At 38.2% G+C, this 16271-nt stretch overlaps 1 protein-coding gene across 2 annotated transcripts in view; it reads right to left on the reverse strand.

Moving 5' to 3' along the window:
- Positions 1-16271, reverse strand: part of LPP (LIM domain containing preferred translocation partner in lipoma) — a gene marked incomplete at its 5' end in the record, with an annotated part of 466507 nt that overhangs the window by 161824 nt on the left and 288412 nt on the right. For both annotated transcript variants that reach the window (XM_079704195.1, XM_079704194.1), the window contains one exon: positions 6255-6381. In XM_079704195.1, coding sequence (XP_079560321.1) covers positions 6255-6381 — 127 coding nt within the window. The remainder of the gene's footprint in view (positions 1-6254; positions 6382-16271) is intronic.

Consider the following 16271-nt stretch of genomic DNA (forward strand, 5'->3'; position numbering starts at 1 on the left):
ACTCTACCCAGCAAGGATCTCATTCAGATTTGATGGAGAAATTAAAACGTTTACAGACAAGCAAAAGCTGAGAGAGTTCAGCACCACCAAAGCTGCTTTACAACAAATGCTAAAGGAACTTCTCTAGGCAAGAAACACAACAGAAGGAAAAGACCTACAATAACGAACCCAAAACAATTAAGAAAATGGGAATAGGAACATACATATCGATAATTACCTTAAATGTAAATGGACTAAATGCTCCCACCAAAAGACACAGAGTGGCTGAATGGATACAAAAACAAGACCCATATATATGCTGTCTACAAGAGACCCACTTCAGACCTAGAGACACATACAGATTGAAAGTAAGGGGATGGAAAAAGATATTCCATGCAAATGGAAATCAAAAGAAAGCTGGAGTAGCAATTCTCATATCAGACAAAATAGACTTTAAAATAAAGACTACTAGAAGAGACAAAGAAGGACACTACATAATGATCAAGGGATCGATCCAAGAAGAAGATATAACAATTGTAAATATTTATGCACCCAACATAGGAGCACCTCAATACATAAGGCAAATACTAACAGCCATAAAAGGAGAAATCGACAGTAACACAATCATAGTAGGGGACTTTAACACCCCACTTTCACCAATGGACAGATCATCCAAAATGAAAATAAATAAGGAAACACAAGCTTTAAATGATACATTAAACAAGATGGACTTAATTGATATTTATAGGACATTCCATCCAAAAACAACAGCATACACATTTTTCTCAAGTGCTCATGGAACATTCTCCAGGATAGATCATATCTTGGGTCACAAATCAAGCCTTGGTAAATTTAAGAAAATTGAAATTGTATCAAGTATCTTTTCCGACCACAATGCTATGAGGCTAGATATCAATTACAGGAAAAGAGCTGTAAAAAATACAAACACATGGAGGCTAAACAATACACTACTTAATAACGAAGTGATCACTGAAGAAATCAAAGAGGAAATTAAAAAATACCTAGAAACAAATGACAATGGAGACACGACGACCCAAAACCTATGGGATGCAGCAAAAGCAGTTCTAAGAGGGAAGTTTATAGCAATACAATCCCACCTTAAGAAACAGGAAACATCTCGAACAACCTAACCTTGCACCTAAAGCAATTAGAGAAAGAAGAACAAAAACATCCCAAAGTTAGCAGAAGGAAAGAAATCATAAAAATCAGATCAGAAATAAATGAAAAAGAAATGAAGGAAACGATAGCAAAGATCAATAAAACTAAAAGCTGGTTCTTTGAGAAGATAAACAAAATTGAGAAACCATTAGCCAGACTCATCAAGAAAAAAAGGGAGAAGACTCAAATCAATAGAATTAGAAATGAAAAAGGAGAAGTAACAACTGACACTGCAGAAATACAAAAGATCATGAGACATTACTACAAGAAACTCTATGCCAATAAAATGGACAACCTGGAAGAAATGGACAAATTCTTAGAAATGCACAACCTGCCAAGACTGAATCAGGAAGAAACAGAACATATGAACAGACCAATCACAAGCACTGAAATTGAAACTGTGATAAAAAATCTTCCAACAAACAAAAGCCCAGGACCAGATGGCTTCACAGGCGAATTCTATCAAGCATTTAGAGAAGAGCTAACACCTATCCTTCTGAAACTCTTCCAAAATATAGCAGAGGGAGGAGCACTCCCAAACTCATTCTACGAGGCCACCATCACCTTGATACCAAAACCAGACAAGGATGTCACAAAGAAAGAAAACTACAGGCTAATATCACTGATGAACATAGATGCAAAAATCCTCAACAAAATACTAGCAAACAGAATCCAACAGCACATTAAAAGGATCATACACCATGATCAAGTGGGGTTTATTCCAGGAATGCAAGGATTCTTCAATATACGCAAATCAATCAACGTGATACACCATATTAACAAATTGAAGGAGAAAAACCATATGATCATCTCAATAGATGCAGAGAAAGCTTTCGACAAAATTCAACACCCATTTATGATAAAAAACCCTGCAAAAAGTAGGCATAGAGGGAACTTTCCTCAACATAATAAAGGCCATATATGACAAACCCACAGCCAGCATCGTCCTCAATGGTGAAAAACTGAAACCATTTCCACTAAGATCAGGAACAAGACAAGGTTGCCCACTCTCACCACTCTTATTCAACATAGTTTTGGAAGTTTTAGCCACAGCAGTCAGAGAAGAAAAGGAAATAAAAGGAATCCAAATCGGAAAAGAAGAAGTAAAGCTGTCACTTTTTGCAGATGACATGATACTATACATAGAGAATCCTAAAGATGCTACCAGAAAACTACTAGAGCTAATCAATGAATTTGGTAAAGTTGCAGGATACAAAATTAATGCACAGAAATCTCTGGCATTCCTATATACTAATGATGAAAAATCTGAAAGTGAAATCAAGGAAACACTCCCATTTACCATTGCAACAAAAAGAATAAAATATCTAGGAATAAACCTACCTAAGGAGACAAAAGACCTGTATGCAGAAAATTATAAGACACTGATGAAAGAAATTAAAGATGATACAAATAGATGGAGAGATGTACCATGTTCTTGTATTGGAAGAATCAACATTGTGAAAATGACTCTACTACCCAAAGCAATCTACAGATTCAGTGCAATCCCTATCAAACTACCACTGGCATTTTTCACAGAACTAGAACAAAAAATTTCACAATTTGTATGGAAACACAAAAGACCCCGAATAGCCAAAGCAATCTGGAGAACGAAAAATGGAGCTGGAGGAATCAGGCTCCCTGACTTCAGACTATACTACAAAGCTACAGTAATCAAGACAGTATGGTACTGGCACAAAAACAGAAAGATAGATCAATGGAACAGGATAGAAAGCCCAGAGATAAACCAACGGACATGTGGTCACCTTATCTTTGATAAAGGAGGCAGGAATGTACAGTGGAGAAAGGACAGTCTCTTCAATAAGTGGTGCTGGGAAAACTGGATAGGGACATGTAAAAGTATGAGATTAGATCACTCCCTAACACCATACACAAAAATAAGCTCAAAATGGATTAAAGACCTAAATGTAAGGCCAGACACTATCAAACTCTTAGAGGAAAACATAGGCAGAACACTATGACATAAATCACAGCAAGATCCTTTTTGACCCACCTCCTAGAGAAATGGAAATAAAGACAAAAATAAACACATGGGACCTAATGAAACTTCAAAGCTTTTGCACAGCAAAGGAAACCATAAACAAGACCAAAAGACAACCCTCAGAATGGGAGAAAATATTTGCAAATGAAGCAACTGACAAAGGATTAATCTCCAAAATTTATAAGCAGCTCATGCAGCTCAATAACAAAAAAACAAACAACCCAATCCAAAAATGGGCAGAAGACCTAAATAGACATTTCTCCACAGAAGATATACAGACTGCCAACAAACACATGAAAGGATGCTCAACATCTTTACTCATTAGAGAAATGCAAATCAAAACTACAATGAGATATCATCTCACACCAGTCAGAATGGCCATCATCAAAAAATCTAGAAACAATAAATGCTGGAGAGGGTGTGGAAAAAAGGGAACACTCTTGCACTGCTGGTGGGAATGTGAATTGGTACAGCCACTATGGAGAACGGTATGGAGGTTCCTTAAAAAACTAAAAATAGAACTACCATATGACCCAGCAATCCCACTACTGGGCATATACCCTGAGAAAACCATAATTCAAAAAGAGACATGTACCAAAATGTTCATAGCAGCCCTATTTACAATAGCCCGGAGATGGAAACAACCTAAGTGTCCATCATCGGATGAATGGGTAAAGAAGATGTGGCACATATATACAATGGAATATTACTCAGCCATAAAAAGATATGAAATTGAGCTATTTGTGGTGAGGTGGATGGACCTAGAGTCTGTCATACAGAGTGAAGTAAGTCAGAAAGAGAAAGACAAATACTGTATGCTGACACATATATATGGAATTTAAGAAAAAAAAATGTCATGAAGAACATAGGGGTAAGACAGGAATAAAGACAGAGACCTACTAGAGAATGGACTTGAGGATATGGGGAGGGGGAAGGGTAAGCTGTGACAAAGTGAAAGAGAGGCATGCACATATATACATTAACAAACGTAAGGTAGATAGCTAGTGGGAAGCAGCCGCATAGCACAGGGAGATCAGCTCGGTGCTTTGTGACCGCCTGGAGGGGTGGGATAGGGAGGGTGGGAGGGAGACGCAAAAGGGAGGGGATATGGGAACATATGTATATGTATAACTGATTAAATTTGTTATAAAGCAAAAAATAAAAAATAAAAATAAATAAAAGTATAAACTAGGCATTATTTCCACATTACAGATAAAGCAAAACAAAAAGACGTAGAGAACAAGCAATTTGTTCAAGTTGTCTAAGCTAGTGAGTAGTAGAGCTAGGACAGTTCTTGAAGGCAAAGATAATATTTAATTGATCTCCCAGAGCGATTAATATATACTCATTAACACAGTTACTACCTATGTTCAATGTTTTTTATTGCTATCTATTTTGTTGCTGTGAAAATTGAAGCATATATATTTGGTATGTTAGTTTTTGTGCTTGGTATACCTTAATACAGAGGCCTTATTTTTCACTATTAATAAGCTTTTTAAAAAAGTTACCTTAGGCTCCAATATAAGCCCTTCTCCCATGTCAATGACAAGAGCGTGATATACTTTTAGTATATTTTAACATAAGTAGAGACTTTTTTAAACTATTCTCTATGCATTTGTGCTAATCTATATCAACTTACATTTAACTTTTAGCTTTATGTACTTCTCTGCATTAATGCTGTTTCTACAGAGAACTTACTATGAAAGAAATGCTAAAGCACATTTGCTTCACACCTATGATTCACCAAGGTGGGAAATGGGGTTGAGGCAGTTGAGGAACAGGCCAATATTGCTTAGCTGGTAAAAGGCAGAAAAGGAACCAGAACCAGAACTCTTTATCCCCACTACTGTGCTCTTTTAGCTAAGCTACACTGTCTCCTGCATACAAAGAAATGTCACGTTTTTCATATTTTAACCCAGTGCATTTATGATGTGGCTTTGTGCCCTCAGTTTACCTGTCATTACATATTCCCAAATAGGAAGCAAGTGGGAAGACAGGAAAATAGGAAGTATATGAAGAAGTAGAAGTCCCGTGCAATTTTTCCACCTCTATGCCTTTGCTTCCACTGCTCCCCAAATGTAATATCCTCTCTCCAGATGCCTGAAAAGCAGTGCTACTCAGAATGATCTACAGATTCCTATCTGACTAAGACACTCTGCGATGAGACAAGTACAGACAGTATTTAGAAAATATGATAGCAATTTAATAGAGTAATTTATTCCTGTTAAATCTAATAATGGTAAAACTCATTCTTCCATTTTGTATTCTGTTTATTTCATTTTCTTAGTAACTAATTTTAATTGTACTCTATGGAAATATTGGTCTCCAACAGATTAGGGAGAAAACAGAAAATCTGAAAGGCATTGCTTTGAGTCCAGGTTCAAGAACCACCAATTCTTCTCAAAAGCATTCCCGATGTTCTCGATGAATAGAGCTTTTACATTTTGTAATATTTGACCTAAGCCTCTCTTATGCCTCATAACTTTCTACCTAGATTAGCAATTGTTTGTTTTTCTTATCTTTTCTAAATAATTCCAACCTCCCTGAGGATAGGTTATGTATCTTTAACACCTCATACTTGGCGTATAATTCATAAATTCACATTACACAAATGGACTGGATGGATTAACCATTGATAATTATTCATAGGTTTGGAGAGAGAAGTTAAAAAAAATACAAAGGGAACAACTTTTCTTAAATAGGGAAAGGACTGAAAGCACAAAGTTTAGATACTACCCAATTCCACATTTTGTAAATGAACATTTAGGTCAGTGAGAGACCTGAACACACACAGAAACCCTATTTCTGCCTAATAAGAAGCTAATAAATTGTCAAAAATTAACTTTTAAAATCAAATTTAGATTCAAGAAACTCTGCATTACCCCTGAAATTTTAGTCCAAGCTAAACAGACATCATATTTACGGCAGTCTCACAAAGCAATTTCCAGAACACTCAGGTGTGTGTGTACATGCATACCAACTCCAACGCATCCAGACTCAAAGCTTTTACCAGTGGAGCCAGTACTATTCCTAATTACTAATTAAGGAAAACAGAACAGAACCTTTACTTCAGAACTCAGCCCTAGACCCCACTCACCAAAGTATTCATCAGCGGGTGGATTTTCCATGTCATACAGCATCTTCTTGGTCAGATGCTCGAGCTCATCTTCAGGGCGGAATGAGGAGGGGACAGCCGGAGGCCCCATGGATCCTGTTTGTCCACTCTGAAAGGCAGAAAACACAGAGTCCTTTAAGTGCAACCTAGACATCAACCAAGGCAATCAGGTAGTGTTTGCACTGTAGAGGAAAAAGCACTGGACGGGGCTATTAGGAGGCCTGGGTTTAGAATTGGTTTTATCAGCTACTCAGTGTCTGACCTCGCGGGCACTACTTTACTCACTTGCCTTATATAGATGAGCCATGTATCAGGCTTAGAAATCCATGTTTACAAAGAATAGGACTCTATTTCATTCAACAGTTGCTAAGCAGTCATTATGTACCAGTTGTAGATTTATAAAAAAAGATGAAGAAACTGAGTCTCTTCCCTTACAGAGCTTACGGTCAAGTAAGAGATAAAGGCACCCTAGTAATTAAAGATAAAGCAACTGTAGAAAGTGCACAATCAGAGCACAAAGGGGACTCCCACGTGGCCGGAGAGGAAGAATTCCAGAGGAGAGGCATCAGCACAGACTAGGATTTATTCAGCTAAAGGAGAGGAACCATAAACATTGAAGTTTTTTTACATTCAGGTGAGGAAGAAGCCAGGTGGCATATGGAACTCCTATGTATAAAGTTTGAGACAAGAAAAGAGATGAATATTATTGGGTACGTGGGGTCCACAAAGTGAAGGGCCTTGTGTTCCAGTTAAGGAGGTTGAGTAACCCCCCTGCCCCACCCCACCAGACCACCTCTGCACTGCAAACAACCAGATGTCAAATGAGGAGGTAAATCAGCAGCAGTAAACACTGGATTGGTGTTAAATAGGCGGATGTGCCTGAATTAAAGCAATGCAAGGGAATCAAATGTCAGGTGAAAGAACACTTGAGGTGATCAACCAAGAATCTAAAGTATGTAAAGAAAGAAGAAAGACCAGAGGCCAGATGTAAAATAGCTGGTGCTATGTAAATAAGAGGGAATTTGTTATGTTTTCCTTTGCCTATATTATAACTTTGACCACTTCCGATATTACACCCCAGTATCTTCAAAGTATTAAAAATAAAAAGACTGTTAAAGGTTTAGAAATATCAGTGATGATATTCCCCATGGCAAATGGGAAGAGCTGACATTGGGAATGCACTGCCTTGATCTTTATGCGCTCTTAAAATTGTTGACCAAGAGTTTCTCCTTTCATGAATAGTTTACAAGAATCAGTTCAACAAGACTTGAAGCTGCATATTCATTCACCCGTTATCTTCACTATACCAAATGAGTTCTTGGATGTGACAATCCTGTGAAGAACAAATCCTTGTACAAAAGTTTCATTATTATTACCAGCAACATTTCAACAACTAAGAAGGGTATTAATTACTTGTGTTATGGCTAGGGCATGAAATGCCTTCTAAACATATGTGAAATTGTTGATTGGTACCTATTTGGCCTTTTCTCTCTAATTATCTTTCATCTGGCATCTGCAGGATCATTACCTCAACCTACTCATTGTGAGGTAAAGAAATTGACACCCAGAAAGATCGGGCAGGGTTAATTAGGATAAAGCCAGGACAAGAGCCCATCCTAGACTCACTCATTTGTCCTAAACATTAATCTCAGGGCCTCCTCTAAACCGCAAATAATGCGTGCCCTATTGAGTTAGTGTGAGGGTTAAAGAAGTTCTTGACTCATTCATATTTGTTTTGCTTATTAGTTTATGCACACGTTCTTACAGTGCCTATTTTGTGTACCCTCTGCAAGCATCAGGGAGGAACACAAAGACGTATTTGACACAGTCTTTGCCTTTGAAAGGACTGGAGTCTAGTGAGGGTGAAAGACAGACACAAATGATCATCAGTTCTATAAAGCACACTATATTGGGGGGAGTGTATGCAGATATAAGCATTGGAGGAGCGATTTGCTAGTATAATTAAACTTCAAATTGCTCATATATGCTATCAACTTTCAAGAAAATTTTACAGAAATATTCATATAAGAACATAAAATTATTGTGGCCAGAGATAGCGAAGGGATATATGGTGTGGCAGTGGCATTGTGGCTGGAGACAGATTTAAAGAGGTGAGCTTGTGAACCTGTCTGAACTTGAGACCCCCCTTCTGTAAAATGGGCTTGCAATGCTACCTCACAGTCTTTGTTAGAATTAAGATGAGATAGCTTGCATTTCATGCTAAATAGAGCTTAACTACTTTCAAGCCATGGCAACAAAGGGACTCTAGATCCCCCAACCTGCCTCTGAGGGAGGGAACTATCCCAGTTCAGGTGACAACATTGAAGACAAGATAGGAAAATTATCTACAATTTTTTTTTTTTGCAGGTTTGCAATTAAGAGAGAACTTGAGCCTCAAATTTGGTATTACCTGACTCTAAATTCTACGTATTCTTTTCCAACCAAACATTGCTTTCCATAGAGAAAGTGCTAGAAAAGTATGAAATATTAATGGTGGTGGCTGTTTTAATTTAAATCAACAACTATTAGAGAAAATTTCGTAATTCCTGCCTCCAGTCTTAGGGTGAACCCTCAGGGAATGGACACAATTTATTATTGTTTGGACCTAAAATCTGCTGGCTTCCCTTTTCATATAAACAAAGGCAGCAAGAAAGCCAAGTCTGTCCTCTGTAAATAGGAGCCAGTAATTGAGATTCTACCTTTAGCACTTACATTTCAAGCAGAGGCCTAATTTCAAAGTACTTAACTTGTCAGTATTTCACAGATTTTAAGAAACAATACGTATATTATACCTTTTATTCTACAAATACTCCTTCCTATTTGCTTGTGATACTGTTTCTGAAGTTTGGAAAGGCTCTTTTCTTTTAGATTCTAATCTCATATATTGCTGATCTTGGATTCCTGGTATTCCTTCTGAATAAAGACCCCAGGAGATCATCTCTTCCAGTGTTTCTGGAACTTATTTGGCTAGAGAACTCTCCCCACTGCCCCCACCTCCAGTGGGTAATACTCAACATCTGTGGAATACATAGTGGTAAAAAGTCAAGTTCTTCCCAGTTGTCTCTCACACCCAGGAAAATATAGTTCAGGACTTTCTTCAGGGTTCAAGTCTCGTAAGTAGTAGTTTAGCACTTTCTCACTGGGATGAAGAGATCCCTTTCAATTTCTCTCTCCCGGGAGTGCTTAGGACTCAACACATCCTAGGAAAAATTAATAATTGTGTCCAAATAATTTTTAAATAAGCAGCTTCTAAAATTGTGTCTGGGCAATAAAACACAATTGAAAATTTATAAGTGGGGAGTGAGGGAGGGCTGGCAGGGGATGTGATAAATTATTTTGTTTTTTATTTCTTCAGAAGTAGAAATATGAATAGTATCAGCAGTATATTCATTGTGACATAATAACAGTTCCTTGTATCTATATGACACATTTCAAAGTGCCTGATTTCACATATGTCATCTCAAATGTTTATACAACAGCCCTGTGTGATATATCATCCTATTTTATGGATGAGGAAATTGAGGCTCAGAAAAGATAACTGAGCAATGCTGTGCGCAGTACCAGCCCTGAAAGCCAGCAGAGCCCTGACTGAGACTAGGTATGCTGAGATGGCCGTGTTTTGGCTCCACTTCAATGCCTTGCTGGATTCCAATATTGTTATTTCCAAGCCGTCCAGCTCTATCACTATAGTCATTTGGATTTTAAAATACTGATTGTATTATCTAATAAGCAAAGATGTTTTTCAGAGTGGAGGCTTACTGCTAAATAGTGAAACAAAAGCACTACAAAACAAATATAATCACAGCCTCTGGCCTTTTCTAAGAAAAAGACATTCTTATAAGTATCAATATTAATCATTAATATGTGCATTCTTTGAAATGCCTGGACCTCCTAGTAAAGGCAAAAAAAGAAAAAAAAAAAAAGACATTACATGACCCACAGATGAAATTATTGAGAAATAAATTTCAGAGAATTCCTTCACAATTCTCTTAACATACTTTTCCTAAGGGAATGCCAAGTACTAAGCACTATCATTATAAAGTCAAATTATTCAGGATTCCTGCCTCTGACAACTCAGTTTAGGAAGAGAGAGACATGAAAATAGGTAATTACCATAAAGTGTAAGTACAAAAACACAGGTATGAATTCAATGTTCTGAGATAACAGAACACTGCCAGAAAGGAGGTGACCACTTAGTTTGATATTGAAGGATAAATTGGATTTTACCAGATGAAAGAAAGGAAGAAAGAAAGACAGAGAGAGAGAAAGAGGGAGAGAGAGAGAAAGAAAAGAAGGAAGAAGAGAGAGAGAAAGGAAGGAAGGAGAGAGAGGGAAAGAAAGAAGAAAAGGAAAAAAAAAAGAGAAAAACAGTAAAGATATTCCAAGAACAGTATGTATGAAAGAACATGAATATTAGCAAAAATGTTAAGAAATAGAGGAAGAACAGAGCTAGGATGAGGCTAGAGAAATGGGTTGTGGTCAAAGTCAAGACTGTTTTAGGCAACAGATAATCTTTAGGAGATTTAAAATGGTGTGCTGACTTTACTAAAGTCATGCTTCTGAAATATGCCTATTGGCAAATATCTCAAACCCAAAGCCAATGATGACTTAAAAAAATGCAACCAGACATCATGGTATTTCTGAGCAATTTAATGGTTAATATGCTTTAAAAGAACTCTGATATGTACTATGTAAATTTGCTAACTCCTCAGCAAAATGTGTTTCCTCTTCCTTCAGAGCACATAGCTAGACTATTTTCCATTCTCCCTTGCAGTTAGATACAGCCATATGAGGCATAGAAAGAAAGGAGCTCACTCCTGGAGGAGAGCCATCCACTGACCAGGCTGGCTTGCCTCAAACTGTTACAGAAGGGAGACTGGAAAGAAATATGCTCAGAGGTTAATGGTTGAAAGTGATGGGCAGTGGTTTATATTCCTTTTATTTATACTTTCCTTTTTCTACAATGAAGATTTTTTCCTCAGATGTGAAAAAATATATATTTTTTCCTGACACAAAAGTGTCAGGACACAGAAAATGTCCAAGTATCTACAGCAGACTCTTCTCTGCCATGGTTCTTTCCTTGCTAGGGGCCCAGCTGATTATCATTCTGGGGAAGGCCTAATATGAATACCACAGCCAAATTTGGATCTAGGCCCCTGGTAAAGGTTATGGATGAGACGGTGCAAAAATAAGGACTGTTTCTGCAAACAAAATGCATATGGACAGAATCTGCTTGGTGAGCAAAAAAACTCTGCCAGATTAAGAATAGCACAAATAACGGTGTCCATCATACTTATGTAACACTTCATGGTATTTGAAGTGTTTTGTATTTTCTTACATCAGAACCTATTAAGTCAAAAGACCTATTTATCTCTCTAATCTTAGTTCCACCTTTAACTTGTCCAGTCATTTGGATCAAATCATTTCTATTCCCTGAGCCTTGGTATGTTTATGCATAAAATGGTGTTTTCAAAGATTCCTTTGATTTTAACTCTATCACATTTTTGTACCCATAATATGCAGATATTTACAGATATTTATAGTGAAATCACAGGTATACATATTTATGGCAACTTTGTAGTTTATAAAAACAGAAACACTGAGCAAGTGGAGACCTCATTATTATAGAGATTTCCATTTACATGAGGACTTAAACCACTTGTCAGCATCCCCTGAAACAATCTAGAACTTCATTCAGCATTCTAAATCTGAGTAAGCAGCTGGCAGGTCACAGGGTTTCTGCAGCCTACAGAACTTTCACTACACATGGGGCATGAAATCAAGAACATACAAAGGTTAACCACCCTTTCCTACCACCACCCTTCCTTGGGTGGGGAAAGCACAACTGTCCCTCCTAAAGAGAAAAGGAAGCATGGCAAACAGCCTACGCTAAGGTGCAAACAGCAAAGACCCCTAGGAGAACACCCACCTCCTTGAATCTTTGTTACACCAACTTAACTAATTAAATATATGTGTTAAGAATCCATATTACAAAATGGCTACCTAATCTGTCATCACATCAGCCTTCTGGGTTACTCTGATGTTGACCTCGCCATGGGCCATTTTTCTCCCATGAGTCCTTACCTGCTGTTGATTTCCTAGTTACAGAGTGCTAGGTTACTGGAACTTAGTGCAAATCTGAACCTTACCAGAAAAGCACCGCCCAGGCAGATACAACACTGGGAAAAGGCAGCCAAGATATTCAGAAGGATTACATGATAATGAATACTCTACCACTCTAGGTACCAGAGCTTCTCATTTTTCTTGTCCACTTGCAATGATGTACAAGAGGTTCCTTCTCTCAGAGGGAAAATAACTTCAATTACGTGTTCTTGAAAAAAGAAACACTGAAATTATCTTCTTTCAAACGGTAGAATTAGCCCCATTTTGAGCTGAAAGCATGCCAGAAAAAATATATTTCTGATATTTTTGTTCTTTTTTTCTCCCCTTATTTAACTGTGTCAAGTTTTCAGTTTGCAATTTCCTGAGGCTGCTTCTACTTTCTGACTTTCACTGAATTATCACACTCTATGCTCAACGTCTCACTGTTCAGTGGAAGGGGCACCCCACTTCAGGCCAAAGGCAGAAGATGTGCTGGACACACACCCTGCTTCAGGTTTAAAGCAATGGGTCTCAGAGAAGGAAGGGGGAGGAGGAGAACCACTTATTAACAATTAGAAACCCACCAATGAACAATCCTCACAGCTGCATGGGAGCAGAAAGGCATGTGCTTAGTTCTTCTATTCCTAAGGTCCATTTTCTTGGAGAATGAATGGTTAAGGGCACAAAGAAGACCATCCAGAAAATGTGACTTTAAAAGTTTGATTTTACCTTGGACATCCATGCCAGTTAGTCTTCAACTTTCAAAAGGTTTGTTTTCTTACAACCCGTTTTTCATATTCCCTTTCTCATGCCGTGCATGGATACCCCTAAATCACCCTTCTTAGGCCAAATTTGGAGTCATAGCCAAGGACTGATGATACTGAATGACAGCCTGGTGGAGTTGCTGGATGTCACCGCAGCCAGGGGAAAGTGCTGGGTGTCCACCTAGGGGCTGTGGTGTTTGCACACCAGAGAATTACGGTAACATAGGCTGAGCTGAGAGGTAGTGGCTTCTCTCCATGCCCACCCCACCAGTCCCCAAAGTATCAGGGTAGCCTTAAGAGTGCCTCGCTTGGAGCATGCTTATTTCTGGCCCTGACAGCTAGGGCGCCATTTCAGTTCCCTAAGGGTTTGTTTCTAGATTAGACTTTCCCATCTATAAACTGGAAGATACTAATATCTAATTCATATGAAGAAGCTCTGTGAAATATTAAACATAATATTGTGTTTAAATTACAGTTGCGGTTACCAGGAGGGACACCTTACAAACCACTAACAAAGATGATTTTCTTCTTGGAAGTGGAATGTTTGCAGATAATAGTATCTCTCCAGTAACTCTTCACTCTTCTATCTGCTGATAAAGTACTTCAGTCTAGTCTATTTGAATTTCACATTAATTGTTGTAGCAAGAGATGTAATTCCTCTGAGTCTTTTTAATTGTAAACCTTGAAGTACATGACATTTGGTGAAGGTATGCTTTGCTGGCTCTCCAAATTGTTAAACTCTCTAAATCTTAGCCTTTGGCACCAAAGATAAACAGTAAAGCAGAGCTCATGTTTCGTTATTCAGAACGAAGTAGCCTCCCTTATGTGTTCCTGCCTAGATGAGCTCCAAGCAAAAAAGGCATAACCACATATGCTCTCCCACCTGGTAGGCAGGTAGGAAAGGTCAGAAGCAGGAGTCCCAGATACTCAGGGTCAGGGAGAAGCTAAAGCAAAGATCTCTTACCGACCTGCTTCATAGTTCTCGTTTCATGACTCTTTCTCTCCATACTCCCATATTCTCCATACTCTCCATCCTTCAAGAAGGCAGGCCTTCCTTAAAGGAGAAAGCCAGTGGCCTCTGTGGCAGGTGATAAGATCTCTATCAACTTGCTTCCTTCTTATATATCACCATACATGATTCCTACACAAGGCTACTAGAAGCTATTTCCACAGCACGAGAACTAAAAGCTACCTGCATTTCTTTGCTCCATTAATTAGGCCTATGTGTGCTATGCAGAAGGGATCTGATACAGCAAAGGAAAGAAAATGACAAGACATTATTTCCATTGGTAGGTTTCACCTCAACAAGACTCAAGACATAAAAAGTTTGATGAATGGGATGAACTGTTGTTCAAGGTTGCGTTTTCAAACAAAACGAGGTCTTGGTCTTTGCTGTGCTCCACTAGTACCTGGCAGTGACTTTCGCTGAAAAGACATTTCATCTTTATTTGATTGCCTGGAACAATGCAAAGGGCTAGCTGCTCTAACACTGGGAAGAAAAGTGTTACCACAATGCACTACTTTCCATGCACTGTCCCATAGAAAAGCCATCCTCAACCAGACATCTTACTGTTTCTCTTACCAGGGCTGCAGCCTTGACCATGGTTCTAATTCACTGGGGCTTTACCAATTCCTTACTGTTACATATTTAGATTGTTTCACAATTCTTGTCATTATCATGTTAAAAAAAACCCAGAAAGATATTAAAATAGTACTATCTGATAATTCCAAATGTATACAAATATATATGTAAGGGTGCCAGCATGTGTGTCTATGTAGGTATAAAAAAACAGATACTGGAAGAAAAAAATACCAACATGTTAACAGCTCATGTTAGGATGATGGGAATATTAATTTTTTTAAAATATTTTAAAATTATCTAAATATAGTAAAAAAATGGATGACCCTTAAAAAATAAGAACTATTCTTTACAAGACATGGGATTTCAGTCTTTTCTTTAGCATTTTCAGACACAAAGCCAGAAGAAAAAGAAGAATGTAAAGTGGGGACAATTTGTTGAAAAAAATAAAGGCACCTAGATTTTCAGTCAGATATGCACAGAAACACTTTCCTATTATACAAGCTGTTTCTATCTAAGTGGGCTTGACAGATGCCTGAACGTGACACAAGACACTGAAATAACATGCAAATCAGTTTTCGGTTTTAATATGCAAATATGACGCTTGGCACATCACTTTCCATGGCTGAGGTGAATTTCTGTTTTTGAGTTTTTCGTGGGAAATGCACGCCAGCAAACAAATGGTTAACTCCCCATATTTCACCTAACACAAGGTGGTTTTCGTTTGAGTCAGAAAGGTTCTTGCTCAGCAATCCAAGGCACTTAGGATGCAAAGGAAGGGCATGTGTTTTGTTCAGTAACAATGCCACCCGCAGCAAACAAGTCCATCCACTGACAGATGCACTGATCACACTGGAATTCTGGGCCTTGGCGGGGAGGCAGGCGAAGTGTGTCCATGAGAATAACAGATAAAAGGTTTTTGCTTGACCTGTGAAAATCAAATCAAAGTAGCTCAACATGGTGGGAAGATTAGCTTCTGGAGACAAAGACAAGCAAGGAGTCAAAAGTCCTTGCTTCCAGGATACTGAAGCAGTGTGAAAAACTGTACCCTCAGTGAAATCTACATTAAATTATCCACAAATACTAGTAATTAGGCATTATGGCAATCATCAAGATAACTGAGGTGTATTCAATATCTCAATTACTGGAATTGAAATTCCAGTTCAAGGAATTTATAATTCAGTCAAGAAATCAAGGCACATGAGGGAGAAATAAAGAACGAAGCAAAACACTGACTGCTGATGGTAATCAGTATGGTTTAGACACTTAAGAGTATAGGCTCTAGGGGCTGGCTATCTGCTTGGATTCAAATCCCACATCCACCACTTACCACTAGTGTGACTCAGGGCAAGATGCTTCATTTTACGAAGTATTAGTTGCATAAACCATAAAATGGGGTCAATAGGATTTACCCCATGAGTTAAATGAGATGGCCCATATAAATCATTCACTGCCTGCACTGATTAAGAGCTTATTCTTTTTTTTTTTTTTTTTTTTTTTTGTGGTACGTGGGCCTCTCACTGCTGTGGCCTCTCCTGTTGCGGAGCACAGGCT

This window comes from Hyperoodon ampullatus, assembly GCF_949752795.1.
Source record: "Hyperoodon ampullatus genome assembly, chromosome: 5".
Taxonomy (NCBI): domain Eukaryota; kingdom Metazoa; phylum Chordata; class Mammalia; order Artiodactyla; family Ziphiidae; genus Hyperoodon; species Hyperoodon ampullatus.